At 38.2% G+C, this 22462-nt stretch overlaps 1 protein-coding gene across 9 annotated transcripts in view; it reads right to left on the bottom strand.

Annotated features, from left to right (window-relative positions):
- nrxn1a (neurexin 1a) overlaps positions 1 to 22462 on the bottom strand; it is an 84828-nt gene that overhangs the window by 37029 nt on the left and 25337 nt on the right. For 8 of the 9 annotated variants that reach the window (XM_016676587.1, XM_016676592.1, XM_016676590.1 and 5 more), the window contains 8 exons: positions 18145 to 18446; positions 15638 to 15661; positions 13697 to 13858; positions 10723 to 10794; positions 10203 to 10427; positions 8633 to 8780; positions 6191 to 6321; positions 3927 to 4179 (listed from right to left, as the gene is read on the bottom strand). In XM_016676587.1, the coding sequence (XP_016532073.1) occupies positions 3927 to 4179; positions 6191 to 6321; positions 8633 to 8780; positions 10203 to 10427; positions 10723 to 10794; positions 13697 to 13858; positions 15638 to 15661; positions 18145 to 18446 (1317 nt within the window). The remainder of the gene's footprint in view (positions 1 to 3926; positions 4180 to 6190; positions 6322 to 8632; positions 8781 to 10202; positions 10428 to 10722; positions 10795 to 13696; positions 13859 to 15637; positions 15662 to 18144; positions 18447 to 22462) is intronic. The other variant, XM_016676589.1, reaches the window with a different exon arrangement.

Raw genomic sequence — 22462 nt, 5'->3', positions numbered from 1 at the left:
ATCCACAAATCTTTCAAATACAAATGAGTGCAATACACTCCTTTATTTCAATTCAGTATGCTGTCATTTCTTGAATGCATTCTCTCTCCTCAATGTGTTGGTTATACTACTTTATGTGTATCTATTTCTATATCTGGGTAGATATACTGTTAGTCTAAAAAAAAAAACAAAGATTTTTCTGGTCCAGTCAGGTTTCATGTATCACCTGTTCTGACCTGATGTCAAACTGTGGTTATGCCTGGTTGGACTTACTGTAACTACATCTGATTTTTATAAATACCTCTAATAATAGTTTATATTAGCAAAATAAGCCACTGATGCTCCACAGATCAGTCGAGAAAAAGCACATGATATCAACACACTTCTGTCTGTCACGTCATAGTTCTACCCCCGGAAAACCAGATTATTAAATAAAGGTTCCTAGGCACTGTAATCAATCTAAGAAAGAATCATTTTTGTTAAAAACTGTTATTTTTCTCCACTGAATAAATGTATACAAATTAAAGTAAAATTTGTCAAATATTTTTCAGTGAGATTATTTTTCACCTGCAAAAAAAAATTATTTCAAAGCTTTCTACTAATTTTTATCAAGGGTGCCATAATAATAGAGCCCACTGTAGATATTTAACATTTATATGAATAAATTATTAACAAGGCTAATTTGATTTCTACCGAAAATATTGCTTTTTTTTTTCTTGTTGACCATATGAATGTTTTTTTGTGTAATACTTTGTCATATTTTAAGTTTTTCAAGCAAGATGAAACTTAAACATTTCTCATCAAATTAAATTATTTTCTAAACCAGTTGTAATCAGAGGGGGTAAAAACAAGAGAGACACTAAGTTGTAAAAGAGGGAAAGAGCAACATTTACATACTACTACCTCCTTGCTGAGATGGCATGTGCTCTTGTCTTTCCCATTTTAAAGAGTGGCTAAGAGAAGTGGAAATTTCATGTCATTTTCCACTGAAACAGAAACTCAAAATTTGGAAACTTATCAATCACAAAATTCCTTTAGTTGAATTCCTTTCAAAGAAATAATTATGACACTGGTGATTTTGTTGACAACAGTTTTTCAAACACGAGATAAGTTTCCCCAATTAATAAATGTGCCTGAATCAAAAGATAGGATTTTTTCCCTATTTTTTCATTGCGACTGAGAGGAAGCTTTTTATGTATATTGGAACAGATAACAGTAGTGTATACATTTAAATTTTATTTAATTACTTACCACATTTCTATTGTGCAAGCCTATACCTCATAGCTTCAGAATTGAGTGTTTTATATGCTTTTGTTATTCTCTTAACTCTTTCTGTCATCATGTGAAGGAAAGGCAAGATGAAACTCAAAATACGTGGCGAAATTAAAAGACCTTCTGTGCCGAAGCACCTTAACTGTGTTTGTTTAATAAAGTAGAGAGAGAGAGAGAGGATAACAAAGAGAGTGGGAGAATGAGGAAGAAAAAAAAAGAGGGATGGAGAAACCGCAGGTAGAAGGCATAAACACGGGCAATCACTCCCTCCATCTGCTTCTCCATCTGCGCTTCCTCAATCCACTGAACCACCAGTTAGTGACCCCTCAGTGCACACAGAGAGGGATGAAGAAAGATAAAGATAGGAAGAAAGAGCAACGGAAAACAGGAGAGAAAGGCTCGCTTCAGATTCTTGTCCTCTGAAATAAAACATTTTCATATCAACACCTTTCAGGACGCCTGTGTGCATTTGTGTGTGCACCGTATATCTGTTGTTAGATGATAGTACAATCATCACTTGAGACGCATCACTGGTTGTGACACAAACAACATTTCGTCCTTATTTATTTTTTTTCTTGTCTGACTCCATCTCGCTTCCTCCAACAGGCCTCTATCAGTCCCTCTGTCGATTCGCTTTCGATGTGAACTCATACCTTTTCTCATAACTCTCTCCCTCTCAGGCAGATTTTCTATTCCCATCTCACACTCTGTCATATGGTGGTTCCAGCCCGGTGAATCCTCCCCCTCCTTCTCTCCTCCCTTCTCTGTCATGGCTCCCGCTCCCCGCTTTCTGCACATTTCCTCTCTCATCGATTCCCAGTCACTACATCTATAGCCGTCCAATAGCCCTGTCTGCAGCTCTGCTTCCTCCCACCACTTTTCTTTCACCTTTGTTCCTTCCTCTCCGTTCTCTGCCTGCATTTTACTACTCTGCCTCCAACACAGAAAATGTGTAATTTTGAATAAAATAGAAAAACAGATTCAGCCAAAGAGAGAAAACCAGAGCTACTACTATTATTTTGCTGCTGAGCATTTTATACCAACACAGTTAACACACTTGATCAAAACATGCCGGCTAGTGGATTGGAGCAGGACTGGGTTGTGTGAAAAATTGGTTAAGGTTATCATTTAGCAGAGAAGAACCACTTTGTCTTTTTTAGCCATAATTCAATATCCAGATTAGAGATCTGCAACCTTTATAACTTAAAGAGACATTTTGCTCTCAGGACAGCCAAATTAAACTTATTTAGATTACATAACTTTTGAGAAAACACAGTAGCTACTTCAATATATTTATCTTTATGTTCTAAAGATGTATGTTTTCTTTTAAAATAAGCACATTTGAACTTAATGACAAGGAAAACAGATCTAAAAGCATATTATTGGTACTTTTGGTGTCATTTTTGTGTGAAGATTTAGTGCATATACTGCAGAATTTTTTTTTTAAACAATTAGAAATTTTGCATCTGTTTTTAAAAACATTAAGTAGTTAATTTAAATTTTTGCCAAAATTATTAAGAGCACATTATGGAAGGTCCAAAAAGCCCCTTGCGACTCTGGAGCCACAAATCGCAGACCCCTAATCTAAGATCTTCCACATAGCTCAGATTATGAAGAACTGCTAAATCTCTTGAAATATGTGTTCCAACATTGCATTTCTTAATCGGGACACAAACACAATCAATCACAAAGTGTGTCTGAAACATCAATTAGTGGAATGAGTCAGAATTTCCTCCTGTTTGTTAACAACAGGGACATAGATCCCAGCAGACCTTAAGTAAGTGCACCGGCTCCCTGTTTGAAAATGGTCGACTTTGAAATCTAATTACTGGTCAGTAATCCTTAATCTAAACCCCTCAAGTCAAGAGAGACCACTCAGTGTTCACAGGACCAGAACTAAAGAAAGAGAGGCAGCGTCTAATTTCGATGCTCCTTAGCACCTGACGTATGTAGAATATAGTTAAATGTATCTTTTCTTGCCTATTAATTAGTTTTAAATGTCATTTTACTATTTATGTGTTTATATTTATGTAATTTTCTGTAAGGCACTTTGAGTGGTGGTCTACCAATATGCCTGCATACCTACTGCGCTCTTCTTCTGCCCTCCTCTCCGCATCAGAAGAGAGGTAGTTGAGGGTAAACTCCATTTCAGCTCTTTTATTTGAAAAGGACTTTAGTCACATTTTTATCTACCATAAATTTTTATGAGCGTGCCTTTTTAGCACATCAGAGCGAGTACTGTCATGCTGATGTAATCTGCTAGGATGGGGCTTTTAAAGGAATAAAAGCATAACTCAAAGGTATAATGAATAAAGATTTTACGGCCCAGTATAACTGATGATCGTAATGTATTTTCGACTGTGGATGAGGGTGTTTCTGACTTGACTACTTCTGACTTTTCTGCCCTTTGTCATCCGTCTTCTGTCATTCATTCCAAAGGCATTGTTCTCAGGATGACAAATGACATATCTGTCATTACGGCTGCATTTTACATCATGACATTTGAAATATTTTTCACAAAATGTTGGTGTTTAGAGGCTGTTTTTAGTTATCTGACTCATCCCTATTGTGAGAAAGAGGGTTCGTCATCGGTGAGCGTGACAACAGCCTGCCAAGAGTCCGGTTGAAGAGTTTATTTCTCACCGCCTTCCTCGCTAGCGTCTCGTCATTCTCACCTCGCTCACAGGAGCGCCCCAGGTATCCAGTACCGGAGCAGTCGCAGACGTAGCGGTTCCAGCCCTCCCTGCAGTTGCCGTTGTGCTGGCAGGGGTTGGACAGGCACTGTTTGGGCAGCTCTCTGGAGCACGAAGGCTTCACTCCAACCGCCCGCTGGGCCTCAGCAAGCCGCCTGATGTCTTTACTCTGCCCGTCCACAAACAGGTCTCTGATGCAGCCTACGTAGCCGTAGTTCAGCAGGGCTGTCCACACCTGAAGAACAAACGATCGTTTTTGTTTGCGGTGTGTTTTTCTTTTCTTTTTTTGTTGCATATTTATAAACATGTTTCAGTTCTTCTTAGGGGTGTAGTTCCTCCATATTTTTGTCACATTTGTTGGTTGTTTTTGTACATGTGAAGGTGAGAGCTCTAATGAACGGGCCAGTGTGGTTCTGTACACCATTTTCTACTCCTGTTGACGCATGAAAAGTAATGCGGTTTAATCAAGATTAATAAAAAATTGTCATATATCTCTAGTAGTTGTTTTACCTTTGTGTGAAAATTAGAGTTGCAAAAGGTCAGAAACATTTCATGGGGGGGTGATTTGACCTTTTAAGCTGGTTTTGGAGAAACCTTAAATTAGATTTTATGGTACGTTTTATGCCAAGGAGACTCAAAGCATCCACAGAATATAAATAGAAGATCTGGCAAAGTAGATTGAAAATCAAGGAGTATGAATTTGCAGCAGGATGGTAATGCAAAGAAAATACAGCCAAAACCGATTCTACACTTTTGCTTATCACCTGTGCATAAACTACCTAGAAATAATGAGTGGATTCTAGTGCAGAGTGAGCTTCTTTCATGAAGCTGGGACTCTTTGCAGGTGGGAGAAGGCGTCACTTTAAAGCACTGTGGATCTATCAGAACCATCATGGTTAATTCTGCCATTAATCACGTACGAGCAAAGTGCCACGAAGAAAAACACACATCATCAATCAACTTCTGGTTAATGCAGAGCCTAGAACGCAGTGTTTTTCAGCTGATAGGGTGGATTTTTGTATCCATTTTAGATTACCTTATTTGAGGTATCAGCCCAGTTGTGTTATGTTTTATAAATGTAGGCATAAATGCAGCTTTGCTGTGAAATCTGAGTAAAGTATCCAGCAAAAGAATCACCTGATATGAGCCTTAAATGATGCAGCACATCTTTGCATAGCTTTGACTACTGTTTTTTTTCCTCCAAAGCTTAACCTCTAAAAAGGAGCAACAAAAGTCCAACCAATTAAAAATTAATCAGACAAATAATTACCTATTGGTAAAGTGATTTGAGAAAAATCGAAAATGCCTATTTTTGCTTGTTTGCCTACTGGATGAGGCAAGTTAAATAAAACACTACAAAGCAGGCAGATCAATATAGAGTCCAATGACTCCAGCCAGATCTTTTCTTTCAAATAAACTTAAATTATTTATGTTAATCAACTAGCTATGGCGTTTTGACTAAAGTACAAAGGGTTGGAGTCCCAGTTGACGGCGTCTCAACTAAAGTTCTACAGCTTTTTATGTCTCTTTCTCACTGTTAACGTTTTAATTATGTTTTTTAAATCTCTTTCTCTTTTTCACATGCTGTTTTTATTTTAATTATGTAAAGCACCTTGAAATGCCTTGCTGCTTAAATGTCTTATACAAATAAAATTTGATTTATTGATTGAGAACCTCGCAAATTTTCAGCTTTTTCACGTTTTTCTAGCATTACCACCATAACCTTCAATGCATTTTACTTTACTAAACGATACGTGGTTCTCAAAGTATTTGATCCAAAAAGTGTGCTGATCATTTGTCGTTAGCCCGGTCGATGATTGTGGAACCATTTTTTGCTGCAATTAAAACCACAAGTTTTTTGAGGTTTTGCGCTTTGTACATCTACAGACTGAAAGTTTCGCCCTTTTTTTGAAGTTCGGTTAAATTGGAAGGAGAGAGAATGTTTTAAGTATTGCCACCGATCCTTGATTGGAGTTAGATTAGAGTTAGGTCAGGGCAAGTCGCAGTCGTGAAATTCTTTGATCTACGCTCCCTTTGTACCTCTGGCTCTATGTTTAGGGTCGTTGTCCTGCTGCAAGATGAACATACGGCCCAGCCTTAAATCTTTTTCGGCCTCCGAGCTTTTCATCCAGGATTAACCGGCATTTATCTTCATCCAACTTCCCATCATATCTAAACACCTTCTTTTCTCTGAAGAAAAGATTCCTGTGCTGCTGGCTGTGAAATTAAATATGCCATACACAAACCTCTGTGGGGAAAATGAGTCCGGCGCGATCCTCAGGAAGTCCTCCGAGGTACAGCGTGTCGTCCAGGTCCAGGATCTCACTGTCCCCCGGAGCCGTGTACGCCGTTCTCACGCTGTTCACCGAGATGGTTCCTGCGCACAACAAAACAACCTTTAAAACTCTGCTGACCTTCAGCGCGATCGTTCGCATCGCAATCTACAGAGTCATCATCACCAGCGTCAATCTTTCTCTTCCTCATCATCACCCACACATCACTGTTATAGTCAGAGGCAATTAAAATCCCTTGCCTTAGTCATCACCCTGAAAGCTGGGATGTGCTGAGTAAAAAATTTAATAATAATTCAATAATTTCACCTTCTGCGAGTCTTAGTGCACCTTACTAAGTTATTTTAGTAAAGAACAAACAGAAAATACTTTATTAACCCAAAATATTGGCAGCTTAGTTAATTAGCTTAACTGAAACTAAAGATTATTTTTATAATTAATTATCATATTGATTACTGTCACAATTTATTTATTAGTCAGATCATTTTTTTTGCATTTTCATCTGATTAAGAAATGCAAAATATTTCCTACAAAGGCAAATGCTTCAGATTTTTTATTTAACCACTTCAGCCTATTTATACAATATTATAAATACATTTAAAAAAATGCAAATACGTAAATAAATAATAAAAATCCCTTTTTAAGTAAAAAAATAAACATTTTATTGACAAAAATTTGTTTTAGCTTACAGTTTTTGAACCTGGTGAAGCTAAAACTTTGCCGCGTGAGTAGCTTTGAGCATATTTATAGACCTTTTTTTTTCACCTTAAAAGCAAAATGTACATATATTTTGTACAGTTTTGGTTTAGTAACAGCTCTGACTATGTTGTTATTTCACAAAATGACCTTTATTGAATCTGTACACTCCAGTTAACAATTAATCTATTTCTAAATTGGTTAACAATTATTTCAATATTTGATTCATCACAATTAATCCGATTACTCGCTTCAGCCCTACAATAGTTTATTAAGTATACAGTGCAATTCAACAACTGTTAAAGTGCTTAAAAACAAATATTTGCTGAACTATTTTTTGTTTGATTTTCCTTTTTTTGCTCTAGTCTGTGATTTAGCACTTTAGTTAACTACTGAAATCTCAGTTTTTAACCTAAACATTTCCACGACAGTGGTTGTAGTTGATAATTCTTTGATTTTAATTGCTCTAAACATTTTTTATGTTTTTTTCTAAAGCCTAAAACTAATTAATCTTGTCAATTGAAGTAAACAAAAAGGGTCAGAGATGCATTCGAATGTTTTCGCTCACCCCAGATGGGAGACTTTTTCCATTTCTGTGGCAGAACAGAGTAATAATAGAAGATGAGTTGCATATTTCTGTTAATAATGTTGTATTTTTGGAGCACATAAAACCATTTAAATAAGCCCATGCTAAGATGAAGTGATGGCGCTACAACAGACAGCGACTATTTGTTTTCGTTTTTGCTTTTTCTTTATATTTGCCAACTCCAGCTGGGCTAAAAGTGCTACATTCAATATTGTGCCACCAATAAATCATTAATTCCCTTATTTTCAGACATTTATTCAGTTACAACATTCAAACAAGACCCCTGTCAAGAACACTGGCAGCCTCTACTGAAGGCTTTTAGTCTATAATTAACACAGAGGTAGAACAATAGCTACACAAGTGCAAGGCTGCGCAGAACATATAAACAAGCTGATTAAAATAAACCTTCGGTTTTTCCAAGGCTCTCTTAAAGAACACTTAAAGAAATAAATTAAAGTTACCAGCAAGACTTTTCTTTAAAATTAGCCACATTTATGTTTGATATGGTGTTTTATCTGTAGAAAGTTATCATGGGTGGCTTGTATTAATTTATTTTACAATTTAGTGGAGAAATGTTAAAAAGTCAATGTGGTGACATCACAAAAGGCATAACGCTGCTGATCTGAGCTCTTTTGAGCTCATCTATTTTTTTTAAATCAAATTTCTCCTAAAAAAAAAAAAAAAAACTAAAACGGTTTGTTAAAGGCTAGAATGCAATAAAGCTCAAATGCATCAGACTTAGTCAAAATGAGTTAAAAGTTGTTTTTCTGACCTTAAGTCTACAAATCTAAGCTGATCAGATCAAATCTTGCACCTGTTGTAATGTCATCGTCCAAGATAAACAGAAAACTATTTAGCTGTTCTGACATCAAACAAGTGAAATATATACTTCATTAATCAGCAGTATTTTCATCACCAGGGTATGAATGAATATGATATGATATAAATCAATACTTTAAAGTAAAATAAAATAAAATAAAATACTGTTTTAGGTCAAATGCGGTCACTGTCTTGAATAAAATGCCTGCAAAAGCTTCAGGTGCATTTAGGAGCCATGAGTGATTAAAACGTGGGAATTGTTTTGATGCTTACGTCACCTTTCAGAGAAAGTTTACCTGAGCGTCCGTCTCTCTGGAAGTCAACGTGATACCATTCCCCGTCATTGACCTTTCTGTCGATGGCCTTGGTCTTTGTGGTCCCAGATCCCATGTCCAGCAGCAGGTACAGGTGACCGTCCAGCATTTCAATGGCAAAAAAATCCACCTGTACAATTAACATAAAAACTGTCAACATTCTGGGAAAACAGCAGAATTAATGAATATGTAAAGCGCTGCTGCATGTATGAGCAAAAAGTCTAAACTGCTAAAGTCTAAACTGATAGCACTGGCCAAAAAACTGTCTGAGTTTTTCAACTGATTTAGGGTCATTTTGATGCGCTGAATCAAAAAAATCACATTGGTTTTGCTCAACCAGGTCAACTTTCTGACCTCTGGATGCAACATGAGCATCAAAATGCACAACTTGTTCTCACATGTGGATTGATTTTCCGATAATCTGGGATCAATGATTGACGAGCAGGAGGAGAGATGAAGACATAATGTTCAATTTACATGTACTTACCCTTATCAGTGTTTTTTATTCAATTTACAGAAATCCAAGTTTGTATCGTTTAATTAATATATTCTGATAGAAAACAAATTTTTTAATCCTAAAACCTTTTTTGGATGAGAAATAGTAACGGAAATTAACTGATAATATCACAAAATGTCATCAATTTAGTCAGAAGATTGGATTAGAATAAACATCTGACCTGATTGAGAAAACCAAATGTAATTTGTGGATTCAGAGGTGCAAAAATAATCCTAATTCAGTTGAAAACACACAGACAACTTTAAAAAAATCTATATTTTGTAACCCAGTCGTCTCACACGCAAAATGTCTTTCAAAAGTTACATATTTATAAATAACATTCACAATATCTAACACATCTAATTTTGATAATGAACAGAGTTTAAAAGCTTGTGAAAAGATGAAAAAGGAAGAATTTTTGATGCAGAAACGTTGTAATACGGCCATGTTTTAATCTATACATGGAGAAAATAGCTGCATGGACAGTTTCCCTGTGGACACATCCTCTACAAACCTAGAGAAAATTATGAAACAAGGCCAATACTACACTGTGTGTAATAATCACTGCAATAATATCATTCAGTTATATTTGGAGGAATTGTAGAAGTGTGATTCCCTAACATAGATTTATTTTTTTTTTTACATTTTCCAAGGTGGATGCTTTAGAAAAAGATTAATGTATTTTAAGTTTTCTTTTAGCATATTTGCCAATGTGGAGGAAACTGTATCTCTGCCTGCATATATGTTTAAAAAATAAATATGAATGAGAGTTCACGGTTTTCTAGAAGTTGTCATTTTAAAACCTAAAAACTATCGATGTCTTTAAAAAATCAGAACTCAGTTCACATACAAAAAATGATTAAAGAAATATTTCTGAGGGCTCAATCTCAAATTTTTTAACTAGACGGAAAAAAAATAACTGATGTTCAACATAAAGCACAAAGGTTTTCACTTTGATTGGCGAGCAATTAAATTCAAGCATCGTCTTTTGATTAGCTATTCATGGTTTTAATCTGTTTTAGCTTAAAGTTGGTGGTGGTGCTCTGTTAGCTTCACCTTGACGGTAGGAGGGGTGCGGGGGTCTTTGCGCTGCTGTTGTCTGGGTTTTCCATGGCTGAAAAGCATCAGCCCGTTCGGCTCTGTGGTCCTGAAGTCAAACGAAATGGATCCCGCCTTCTTCGCCATCCACTTGCTCAAAGCCACGAATGACTCTGGGGTGTCAAACGTCACTGGATCCAGTGTTGCCACGCTCTCGCACTTAAAGGACACCACACCACTGACCTGTGAAGGTTGCAGAAAAACTAAGATGTAAAAAGGTTTGAGACATTTAGCACTAAAAATCAAGGCCAAAAACGGCTCCTTTGTAGTCTGAGGCTGAAATGAAGCCAGCTCCCAGCTGTGAACAGAGTAAAAGACCAAAGAGGTTGAGTGCCTTTAACAAATGTAATCCCATTTAGTTGAATTCCTTACAGTTAAAGACTCATGGGACGTGGCAGGGGGTTATGAGACAAAAAAAGTGCACATGTTCAGTGTGTAAGAGGATAATGCATCGTTTAATGTAGCTAAAAGAGAATACCTTCATCTTTGGGTCGCCCTGCTTGGCCAGTCTGGAAAGCTCCAACCGTACATCGTTGTTCTTGTACACCACCTTCACAGAAAGAAAATGGAAAAACGAGATTTTAAAAATGGTCTTAGTAGTGAATGAAGTGAGAAAGAAGTAAGTCATACATAAAACATAAAAATGTACGTGTGTGTATAATGTCAGGATTTTATGATAACCCAACACACAATTGAGCATAAATCTGAAATAAAAAAATTGAGACCACTTCGAATGTTTATTTAATGTTTCAGTAAAATGAACATTGTTTTGACATGTCTCCGAAATTCCAAGTAAAACTTTTGTATTTATTTGCAGAAAATGAGAAATGGTCAAAAAAAAACAAAAAAGATGCAGTGCTTTCAGATCTCAAATAATGCAAATAAAACTAGTTTATATTAATTTACCAACAACAATGCCAATGTTTTAACTCGGGGAAAGTTCAGAAATCCATCTTTGGTGGAATAACCATGAGGTTTTCAATGGGGCTCAGTGTATTTGTGAAAAGAGAGACGTTTCTTCAGCCTCTACCAGCTTTTTACACGTAGAAACTGACTTTTGAGTTCATTCTGCTTTATAAAATAACTTCGTCAGATTGGAGAAAAGGTGCCTGTTAACATACATTTTCAAGACGTCCTACATATTCCTACATGTTTTTCGTCTGGACTTTGACTGGGCCACTATAAAAACAGGGATATGTTTATGTCTGAATCAACTCTGTCTTCCTTGAGTTTCATGATGCTGTTTCTTTTCTGATGCTCCCTGTCAAATCTCTGAGGCCTACAGCTGCACTTACTCTGATTTTTGAAGTTAAATGGATTTTATTTCACAGTATCAGAGTAAAAGAGGGTGAAAACATTTGAAAACCATGTATCATTTTACGCTATTACGTAAAAACTCATTTAAATAGAATATATGTGATTGTGAAACAAGAAAATGTGAAAACCTCAAAGCTTCGCTGCATTCCTTTACTATCGCCACATTTTTCTCCAGTTCAAATGTTTTTTAGCATTTCCATTCAAACGCAGCAACCTTAAGAGCACGCTGAGCTTCTTTCAGATGAATCCTCTGAAACATCCTGACCCTGCCACTTTCATAAGAGGTTTTTCAATTTTATCCTCTTTGCTTTTGCTTTTCTGTCGTTCCCCCTTCTACGACACAGTCTGCATTATCGCTGAGCCGCGTGAGTGTAAAGAGTGTGCCTGTGCTGAGCATTCTGATGCTGACAGGGACAAGCTCACACAAGCTCCTCTTTAATAAACCAGATCTTCTCATATGACCTTTGAGCAACAACACGGACTTTCCACCGCTGTTTTCTCATTTACTGCTCGTCAGGGGCATTTGGGTGTGTTTGCAGTGATACTAAGGTGACTCTTGAAAATAATAACTTCTGCAAAGTGGTGTTAGCATGTGGGAGCGTGTTTGTGCGGAAGAATGAGCCTGCGGCGCATCGAATGCTTAAAATTGTTATAGCCGCGATTGTTCACGCGTGTGATTTGCTGCATACATCTTAATTTGCTCACATGGATTATCATATCATTGTATTAAATATGCAAATTTGGTAGTGGAGGGTTCACTTTGACTGTGGCGGTCTTGTTTAAACACCATCAGTCTTAATGAAGCAACACAGAGAGCATTCAGCGCCGATACAGATAGCTCTCTGTTTGGCACATCATCTGTCGGCTTGTTGGGTTGTTTGTTTATGCCTCTGTGTGAATCCTGTGAGTGAAAGGGAAACTCAGTCAGGTTGTGTGTTACATAAGCAAGACGATGTATGAGAAAAGTGGTTTGCACTCAAAGGTGCACTCATTTTGGTTTGATCGTTTTAATTTTCTCTGCATTTCTGGGCAAATTTGTGCAAAAGACTACATGTATTGGCGTTTGTGTGTTCTCGTCGGTGTGTCATGCTAGTCGTTGCTGCTGCGGCGTTGTGGCCCATTTCAAGCAGAGCGGATGGATGGAGCGTCTCTGTGGCGTAGCTAATTAGCATGTTAGAGCTTAGTGCTGTATCTTCTCCCTCAACGACACTCATCACTGATTCTGTCTGATGCTGGATGGGTTGTGTGTGTCTGGGACTGTTTGTGTGAGTCTGCCAAATGGAAGAATTTCAGTGTGTGCGTATTAAAAGATAATGTGTGTGAAATGTTTGTGTTGCGTGACAGAGAGAGAGAGAGAGGAAGGGGGAGAGCAGTAGAAGGAAACAAAGCATAAGAAAAAGGTCTATTTTATGAAAACTTAAATTTGTGCAGGATGAAAGCATAAAATAAGACAAGCTATGCTGAGAAGTTATAGTTTACTGACTTTTAATGAAGGGAATAAAGAAGAATACAGCGCCTTGCAAAACTATTCATATTTTAGAACTTTCTCACATAATGTTTTGTTACAAACACAAACTTCACTGCATTTTAATGGCCTTTTATGATGGACCAATATAAAACAGCCAATAACTGTAAAGATGAAGGGACATGAATTAAATGTTATTTTAGTAATGGGAATATTTGCACATATATTGGGAGTAATTGCTCCTCTTCATTCATTTTTACTATCCATCTGTCTTTCCATCATTGTCAAATTGGGTTGGGAGCAACAGTGAACTTAAATTTATAATTCTCCCAGAGGTTCTCAAGTAGATTTAGATCTGAACTTTGACTAGGCCATTCCAACACATTATTATGCATTGATCTAGTTTTCTCTGACTCTATATGTTTGCTTTTATGTTTAGTAGATTGGCGCCCCAGTCTCGTGTTTTTGCAGTCTTTTGGAAGGATTTTTTTTAAAGCATTTTTACAGAAAACCATGAGATACTTTTTTTTTAAATGTTCAGTTTCTAAGTAATTCAGTAAACTAAAATCTGCCAGAGGTGTGAAATGTTTTGAGCCACATCTTTTCACCACTATCACAGTTTTCAATCACAATTTGAGTGTGTATTTACACCATTAAGCATGCATCGCACCTCTTTGAGACAACCCATGAAGTTGTTGCTGACAGGAGAACCAGGAAGGTCCGCTGTGCTGGGACTTCCTCCCACGTAGAAGAAGTCATCAGAGCCCAGCATGGTGTAGTCCTCCTGCGTGTAGCCCGTCGTGGTCAGGATCCCGTCCACAGAGATCGTCACCTACACAACAAAGCACAGGGAAAGGACACGCTATATACTCACACCAAAGGCAGCGCTAAGCGCTAGCTAGGCGCTGACCAGCCAAATTAGCCCCCGTTACTGTAGTAACCAAATGTATGTGCCTTCTGTTTGGAAAAGCCCGGATTGGTTTTGGAGAAGGGATGGTTGTGCTTCTGGTGGGATTTGATTTAATGCATTTGGATCAGTGCTGACTGTGACGTTTAACTGAGCAGATCTGATTGTGGTGATGCTGGAACTACCATAGTGTTTGTGCCATATTTCTCCATGTGGTCTGGCATCCTCAGACTGGAGATAGCAGTCAGTCCATTATTCAGCATGGTGACTCTGTGTGTGATTAACTTGGACTTGCTGAAACTCAAAGCGTTGGCGCACCCGATACTGAATTTGTACCCTCAACGTTTTTCATTAACTTCAACTGCAAATTACTGACATTATATAACAAACTAATCCGTCCTGCTTTATGCAGAACCAGAGTAAATATTCTTCTCTCTTTACTAATGAAGGTTTTCTTATGATTAGCTTCTAAGCTGCTGTACAGCTTAGGTAGAGAAAATGCAGCAGGATTTACTTACTAGTATACAAACAACATTTCCCCTAAATGGTTTACCTACAGAGACTCTAGTTCTCCTGTAATTAAATTAGCTCACTCTGCTGCCTAATGGCCTCTATAGGGGCTTTTAGCTGTCACAGAGATCTAATGCTGTCACATGCAAGTTGCAATTAGTTTTATCACTCAGATTTTCTGCAGTACATTACTGACCATGTTAAACTGGCTATAAAGCTTGCTAGCACATTACTTTCCCACTAAGATACAGTGTTAGCATCGCCAGGCAAATTTTGCCCAGCCAGGCAGCTGTTAGTTAGGTATTCACAGGCGTCTTCGTGCTACACAGCAGGTGTTAGTGCTATTTACTGGTTAGTAGTTGTTAGTTGCAGCACTGCTGGCAAGCAAAGTGGTGTTACTTGTGGTGGGTTACTGAGATCAGGGTTAATGATTTTTGATGCTGTTAGTAGGTGTGATGATGTCATGTTGCTGTGTGAGTTGTGATGATGGTGTTAGTTTGTGGTCTGAGGGGGGTTTGTTGGATCAGCGAGTCAGAATGAGATGACACACAGAAGAAAACACACGTATTGATGTACATACAGGTGTTAGCAGGGCGAAGGCTCATTCCACACACACACACACACACACGCACACACACGGATATATATATATAAATAGCAAAAAGACATGCAGCCTGCTCCTCTCTCTGCATGCAACCACTAGCAAAGAGGACACAGCAGATAAAAAAACAAAGAACTGCATGACTCAGAGGCACCATGAGGAACATGCATGACAGATCGTAGGACGAAAAATTCAAAAGGAGGATAAAAGAAAGGAGGGAAGGGGGAACCTCTCAATCAATTTGTGGAATAATCAGAGAAGGATTTCTTAATCAGGACATGCAGGGAGGGTGGGGCTTGACATTTGCGTGCATGTGAGAGATGAGCCAATCTGTGCACGCCTACAAGTCAGTCACAAAGTGATGGAGTGAAAAAAAAATCATAGAAATAGGGGAGGAAAGGGATTTTGTTATAAAAACGTGGTTGGCAAGGAGAAGGGGAGAGGGGCTATTTAAGCGTAAGAGATTACCAACCGCATTTATCCTTTTATTGGTTTATTTTTGATGTCTATGATTCAAAAGGAAATAGACACGGGGAAAACCCAAACTAAGAAACAATTAGAATGATATCTACCGAACAATGGAGTTTGTTTACCATAGCGTGTCCAATGCCTGAGTGCTTTGTAGGAGAGGGGGAGAAAGGAAGGCAAAAAACTGTGAACAGAACAACTCCGGGAACAAAAAAAAGGAAAAAGCTAGAAGGCCTCTGGTGAGATTAGTAGGTTGGTTGGAGTGGTTTTGCTAGGAGAAGGGCACAGGTTAGGTTAGTAGAATGAATCATTCCATGGATGGTGGTTAGTTTCACTAGCAGGTTAGTTCAGTTAGTAGTCAAGTTAGTAGTACAGACAGGCAAACGGTCGAGGCAGGAAGTAGGAAGGAGCACCTGAGTGCCGGTGGATCCTCAGTGTTTTTCTAGTTCACTCTCTCGCTTTATTTGTTCATTTACACACTCGCTCACAAGCACACACTCGACTGGGAAAGCACTCACCTAGAGCTGAAAGCAGAGCTGGCCTGGTGGTTAACCCACTGTAAACTAAGACCGAAACCTCAGGTGTTTTCTTACTACCACAGCATCGCTGCAGCTGAACAACAGTGCGCTGACGGCAGCTTCTACATTGATTATTTTCTTCCTGCGGACTACAGTCTGCCCTTCATCTGCAGCAGGCTATGCGGTTCACCAAAGTCAAATACACTAAAACTAAACACATTCGTCAGTTCAATCTGCGATGCATTGCTTAAATACAAAAAAATACATTCAGGATTTTATTTTTTTAGATCAGTATTTTCATTTTGAATTTAGTGACGATAGAGCTTTGGTTTCAGAAAATGGTCATTCATGGTTTAAACCAATTTTAAATAGCCTGAGGTGACATTTTCATGCTTCATTCAGCTACATAAAAAGACTTTTTAAAAAGTAAAACCATCGTGAAAAGCCAAAACCAAGCTAAAAATTTGTAATTTACTCAGTTGTCTCAGTTCAAAATCCATTTTGATAATTTAAAACTGTAGCTTATTAATTTGTAGGGGTGTAACAATGCATACAGCTCATAATGTTGCACAATGTTAGGGTTATGAGAGCATAACCAGGTGAGACTTCAGCAATATTTTGGGAAAATATACATATTTATGTGTTTATTATTCACTAATAAAGTAAAAGGCTTTAAAAATCACACCATCTGTTATTAGAGCAGAATCTTTCATACTAGGTTTGACTACTTCATTGCACTTTCACTCTCTCTAATTCTATGCTAATCCAAAACAAAACAACCATTGAAAAGTAGAATAAAGTTTTTCTAAATCTCAAATTTGGTTGTGTTTAATGATTCAATAAAGGGTTGATTAATCTGACTGCTTTTAAATGAGTCTAAAGATGATAAAGAGCTAAAACAGCCAATTAACTTTGCGCAGAGAAGAAACTGCAGAGCAGTTGCTAACTTTAGCCGTTAGCAACAGTTAGCCAGTGGCAATACTATTTCATGTTGTTTCCATCTACCACCAAAATGTTGTCTAATAAATTATCTAACAGAGTTGGAAGCTTTGTAAATGCAAATGTAAGTGATTGCTGAATAGCCAGATGAGCCTTCATAGCTAACTCTGCTACCACAATAGCAGAGTTAAAATGACTATTTTCTAATTTTTCAATCACTATGGAGTCAGAAACTATAAATGTTAAAGAGACAGTTTAAAAGTTAGCATAAAATTATCTTAGTCTTTATTTAATTCAATTCTAGATTAGTTTCTCCCAGATGCTAACACTAACAGCTAATAAGACAAAAACTCTTCCAGTCTAAACAAATCATAAACATCATTAATGCCAACAGTGTTTTATGAATCTATGAAGTGTTATTACATTTCCACCGGGTTTTTATTAACACAGAAGCAGGTGATTAGTTCATGAAAATTAGGGTAGGAGGTGGCGCACCTTTAATTAGCTTCCTGTGTGAAACACATACTGAGAACAAGATTAGTGAAACATTTCTAGTCAGGGTAAGTAGCAGAAAATGTAGGAAGAAAAGCTTCACAAAACAGTGATCACCTATAAAATATTTTTGCTTGTCGTGTGAATTTAATTTGATATCAGACACCAAAAAATGTGGTCCTGCTGTTTTCTAAATGCTCCATATTTCTGTTGTTTCAGGTGGGAAAATAGTTGACGAAAAATGACATATTTGTGAGATAAAAAATAAATTCTATATATAAATATATATGACCCACATCTTGTCATTAAAAAGGCATTGGGAAAAAAGAGAGTGCCAAGTAGTATTACTCACAAGACCATCTATTCTGGAGAGAAATCAAGCTTAAGTGAAGATATAAAGAAGAAATTCTCAGTTAATTGTGAAGTTGTTACATAGTAAACATTTTATAGCTATGATTCCAGGGCTGATCACCAGGGAATCACTTAATGAAAAATATTATGGGGAATAATTAACATATAATAATTTTTTACACCAGTATAGATTTATGTAAATGCTGGCTCTATATTCTGATGTACTTCCTGTCTTTTCTTTTTTTGTCCCTGTGTTAGTTTAACTCTTTATTATTGCTTCTCCTTTCCGCTCGGCCGCTCACTCCTCTCTCTACCTGTTGTAGTCTGGTTACCTGTCTCAGGTTGCGGGTGACTTTCACGTCGTGCCAGGCGTTGTCGTTGAACTTGCCGTTGACGGGCTCCACCAGGGCTTCGAAGGCCCCAGAGCCGAGATTAATGACAAGGGACACGGCACCGTTCTTTAGTGCCAGGTTCACGTAGTCGGCTGACTTGCCCGTGTGCAGCATCAGGCCGTTGCGCTGCAGCGTCTTGAAGGACAGCGTGATTTCGTCGCTGCTGGACTGGATGGGGTTGGGCGACAAGTCGTAGCAGAAGTACTCAGAGCCCTTAAAGGTGGCAACATACTCCTCACGAGCTATAAAGAGAGGCAAGCAGGGGGGGGGAGAAAAAAAGAACAAATACATTTGTAAATGTTACAGGGTTGTTGAACATTACTCTAATGATTAGCACATTATCTCAGCTATAATGCCTCTTCCCACACTGCTCTTCATAAACCGCTCAGGGAAAGAAAATGGTGGGTGTTCATCAGAGCCAGTCGAGTAAAACAAATCTCAGCTGGCTGGTTAAATTTGATTCCAATGCTCAGTACAAAAACATATTCCTTAAGATGCTGAAAATGTTGTTATTGTCAAGCAAAGCCTCACTGATGCCAGCAGTTGGAAGAAACACTTCCTTCAGTACCTCTAATCGCACCATGGAGTGGTGGGTAAACAAGCTTTGATCAGTCATGTGGGTTAGAGATTAAACAGTGTGGATATGAGAGAGACAGTCGTGAGAGTAGAGCGTTCCAAACTCGTTATGAAACCTGCCACGCTCTCTTTTGAGAGAACAGCTGTGCTGGCAGTCGAAAGTGATGTGGTCTTGTTTGACAACATGGCTCATTTCTCGATGTTCGGAAAAAGACACAATTTTTTGGTGTAACTTTGTGCGGCAGCAGTCGAGGTTTGGAGGAATTCGATAAGGTTGGGAAAAATTGCCGATGGAAATGGAGAAGAGCAGCCTGCAAGCTTCATGGCAGCCAAAGCCAATTATGGTCCCTTGCAAATATATTCATAGCCCTTGAACTTTTTCACATTTCGTCACACAACCCAAATTGTGGTGCATTCTGCTTCGATTTTATGTGGTGCACCAACACAAGGCAGTGCAGGATTGCTAAGTAAAGGGGAAATGATACATGGTTGTCCTCTTTTCTTCCAAATAAAGATCTGAAAGGTGTGGTCCTACTTATTAAAACCCAACACAACCAACTAACTTCACATTAGTGAAAAAAGAAGATCCTCATGTCACAAATTTTACAAAAAGCTGTCCAATTTCAGTAACATTGTTTAACATGTAATGTACAACATTTGTTTCAATTACACAGCTCAATAAGTCATTGAGAAATTTATTGTAATAAATATTCTATACATTAAAACAGCCTAAATAAATCATGTTAAGGTTAAAGACCTTCCTGCTCAAATTTAATGCTTAAACACAATATACAAAGAAAAAAAAATTCTAGAAAATGTTCTTGCTAAGCTTTCTGGCATTTAGCAATTTAAATAATGTTGGTAATTTTAACCGACCTTAAACAAGAAAAGTTTAGTCAGTGAGAAAAAAAACGTTTCTTTTTATTAAGTCTATGAAAATATCTGGTTTCATTTGCTAGTAATGTTTTCCAAATTTAGGCTTTTAATCAAATGCTAGATTGCACTTAATTACAAAACTGCTAAAGTTTGAATATCAAGCACTTTCCAAACCTTGAAAACGCCTAATTGAAATTCAAGCATTTTCAAGGATTTTAAGGTCTAGTACGAACGCTGAACATGCAAAGCACCCAGAATACGTCTTTGCTAAAAGAAAACACAGTGGTGGAGGCATCAAAGTGTATGGAGCTAAAATTTTAATGTCTAATTGTGCATATTTGAGCTGATTTTACTGTATTAATTCAGAGGGGCTGAATGCAAATATACATTCTCCACTTTTTTTATTTATGCAACATTTTGAAACCCACGTATCATTTTCTATCCCCTCCTTTGTGTTAGTCTGTCGCATAAAATCACAACAATGTAGACCAAAAATTTTGGTTCAAACATGACAGTGTGAAAAAAAGTTTAAGGAGTATGAATCATTTTGCAAGCTGCTGTGAAATTCAGAGAACCAGGCATTCGGCCAATGGAAACTTACCTTGAACACCCTCTGTGACCTCCAAGGACACGAAACCAAGGTTTCACAATCCATCATACTTAAGCTCACATTTACTTATCTGCTCTTACACCTACTCACACATCAATGCAAAGCAAGCAGAGAAAAAAACAAAAACAAAAACATGCAAGCGAGAACAATAAAACAAAAACGATCGCATAAACAAGTAAGAAATGACATTATCTCTCCTCCACCAAAGCATCACTCTTCCTCTGCATCGCAGTATCTCTCACACCTCCCTCCTGGCCTCATGCCACCATTCCTCTCCACACATCTTGTTGGCCTCTTTTTTTTCCTTTTCTTTTCTGCTCTTTTCTCCGGGCACAACCACCATCTTGTAGTTCGCCATAACGAGGAGAAGAGAGGAGCAGTTTAACGCAGACCAGGTGAAGCCGCAGAAAGACAGACACTTGGCAAGGGAACCGCCGTAGAGTCCAGGGGTAGAAAGGATTGCCACATAATGAATAGACTGAAGTGTAATAGGTTATTAAGGTGGCGAGAGGAAGGGAGAGGAGCGCTAGGATGGAATTGGCCGCACTCGAGTGAATGTAACGCAAAGAGAATAATGAGGAGGAAAAAGTGAGAATATATCACAATTCAAGGGCCAAATTGTGGCAAATTGTCTTTCTGTGGTCCTGCTGCATGAAAAAAACAACAACCCAGAGTGTGAATGCCAATATACGAGTGAGAAACAACACGTTGTTTGCCAGCATGTGTGAGAGTTCCTCTGGTGTGTGACTCCTTCCCTCCCAGCATGTTAATTAAGACTGTGTGTGTGCGCCTGCAGAAAGAAACACTGTGTGCAGCTCTGCATTTAGGCATGTGAAAGTGTGCACGGGAAACTACATACTATTTTATATGTGCATTAAATATGTGTGGGTGTGGGTGGGTGCTGGCCTCAGTAAATATTGGTGTATAGTTGTCAGAAAAGCTATTACCAACTCAGGGCCTCGGGCTAGTCTTTACTGAAAGAGCAAGGGGAAGGGAGAGAGAGAGATCGGCACACACAAAAAACACACACTCAGACTGAAACAACAAGCAACAGTGTTAACACAGTCACACAACCACACAACCTCAGACAAATGTAGATGAGGTGCCAACAAAGAAAGGAGGGAAAAGGGGATGGCGGTGTGTTTACAATGAGAACACACACAGGCGTCCAGCAGCATTCAGCGGTAATTTACAGAGGTGCCATTAGGTTTCAGAGCGCTGCTCCGCTATTCTGTTGTTAATTTACAGACACGTCATTAGAGCAGACAGGAGAACATAAAGCATCTCCGCATCGATTTGGACGTCCCGGCCCGCGAACGGTCGCTCTGTTGCATCTCGCGTGCAAATCAGAAAGAAAGGCATACGTGGGGTTACGCGAATGCGACGGAGACCATGTGTTGAGCGTGCATCTGCAACAGCTCCCGCCCCTTCATCTCCCTCAAGTGGGCAGGTTGGAGTGGATCTGTTGTAGCTCAGATTAATGGAGTGAGTCAGTATTAGCTCAGAGTAAACACTGAAGCAGACACTGACATACACACCGCATGTCACACTTCATCCTGTGGAAAGCACTGTCGATTAACGCCAGGGAGTTGCACGACGGAGGAGTACCATGGCCCCGACACGGAGACGCTCAACAATCACCTGACATTAACGATAAACTGAGGAGACGAAGAAGAAACTCAATTTCCAAAATGTAATGATGTGCAAAAGTATTTCTTTTTCTTAAACTTTGTCCTCCAAAGTTCAATGAATCATATTTGTGATCATCTTTGTGAGAGGAGTGAATAATTCTGAAAAAGACTTGAGACTGCGGCTGAAGTCTAATAGATGAAACATCTATTAAGTCTGGAAAATGGTGAAACTAAACCAGTTTTGGTTTAATATCACTAATATTCAGGCTTCGTTACTATCTGACCAACAAAGATATCAGTTAAATACAACCAAAATAATTTAGATCAGAGAATATTAGGGCTACATGAAATTAGAAAATCTTGCTATATGAGAATATTTGTAAGTATTGCAACGACTATTTTAATCTTCATCTTTCTCCTCTTTCTCATGTGGGCATCCTAAACTCTGTCCTGTAGCATTTGTCTTCGATGTTAAAGAGGTATGAATATTTGTGGAGGGCACTGTGTGCCTGTTTCAAGTACCATCGCAAGCTATAAATTTCTGTTGAATTTAATTGTGGTAAAA

Source organism: Poecilia formosa, unplaced genomic scaffold, assembly GCF_000485575.1.
Source record: "Poecilia formosa unplaced genomic scaffold, Poecilia_formosa-5.1.2 Scaffold136, whole genome shotgun sequence".
NCBI classification, from domain to species: Eukaryota; Metazoa; Chordata; class Actinopteri; order Cyprinodontiformes; family Poeciliidae; genus Poecilia; species Poecilia formosa.
The sequence above is the reverse complement of the archived record's forward strand: the minus strand, read 5'-3'. Positions and strand labels throughout refer to the sequence as shown.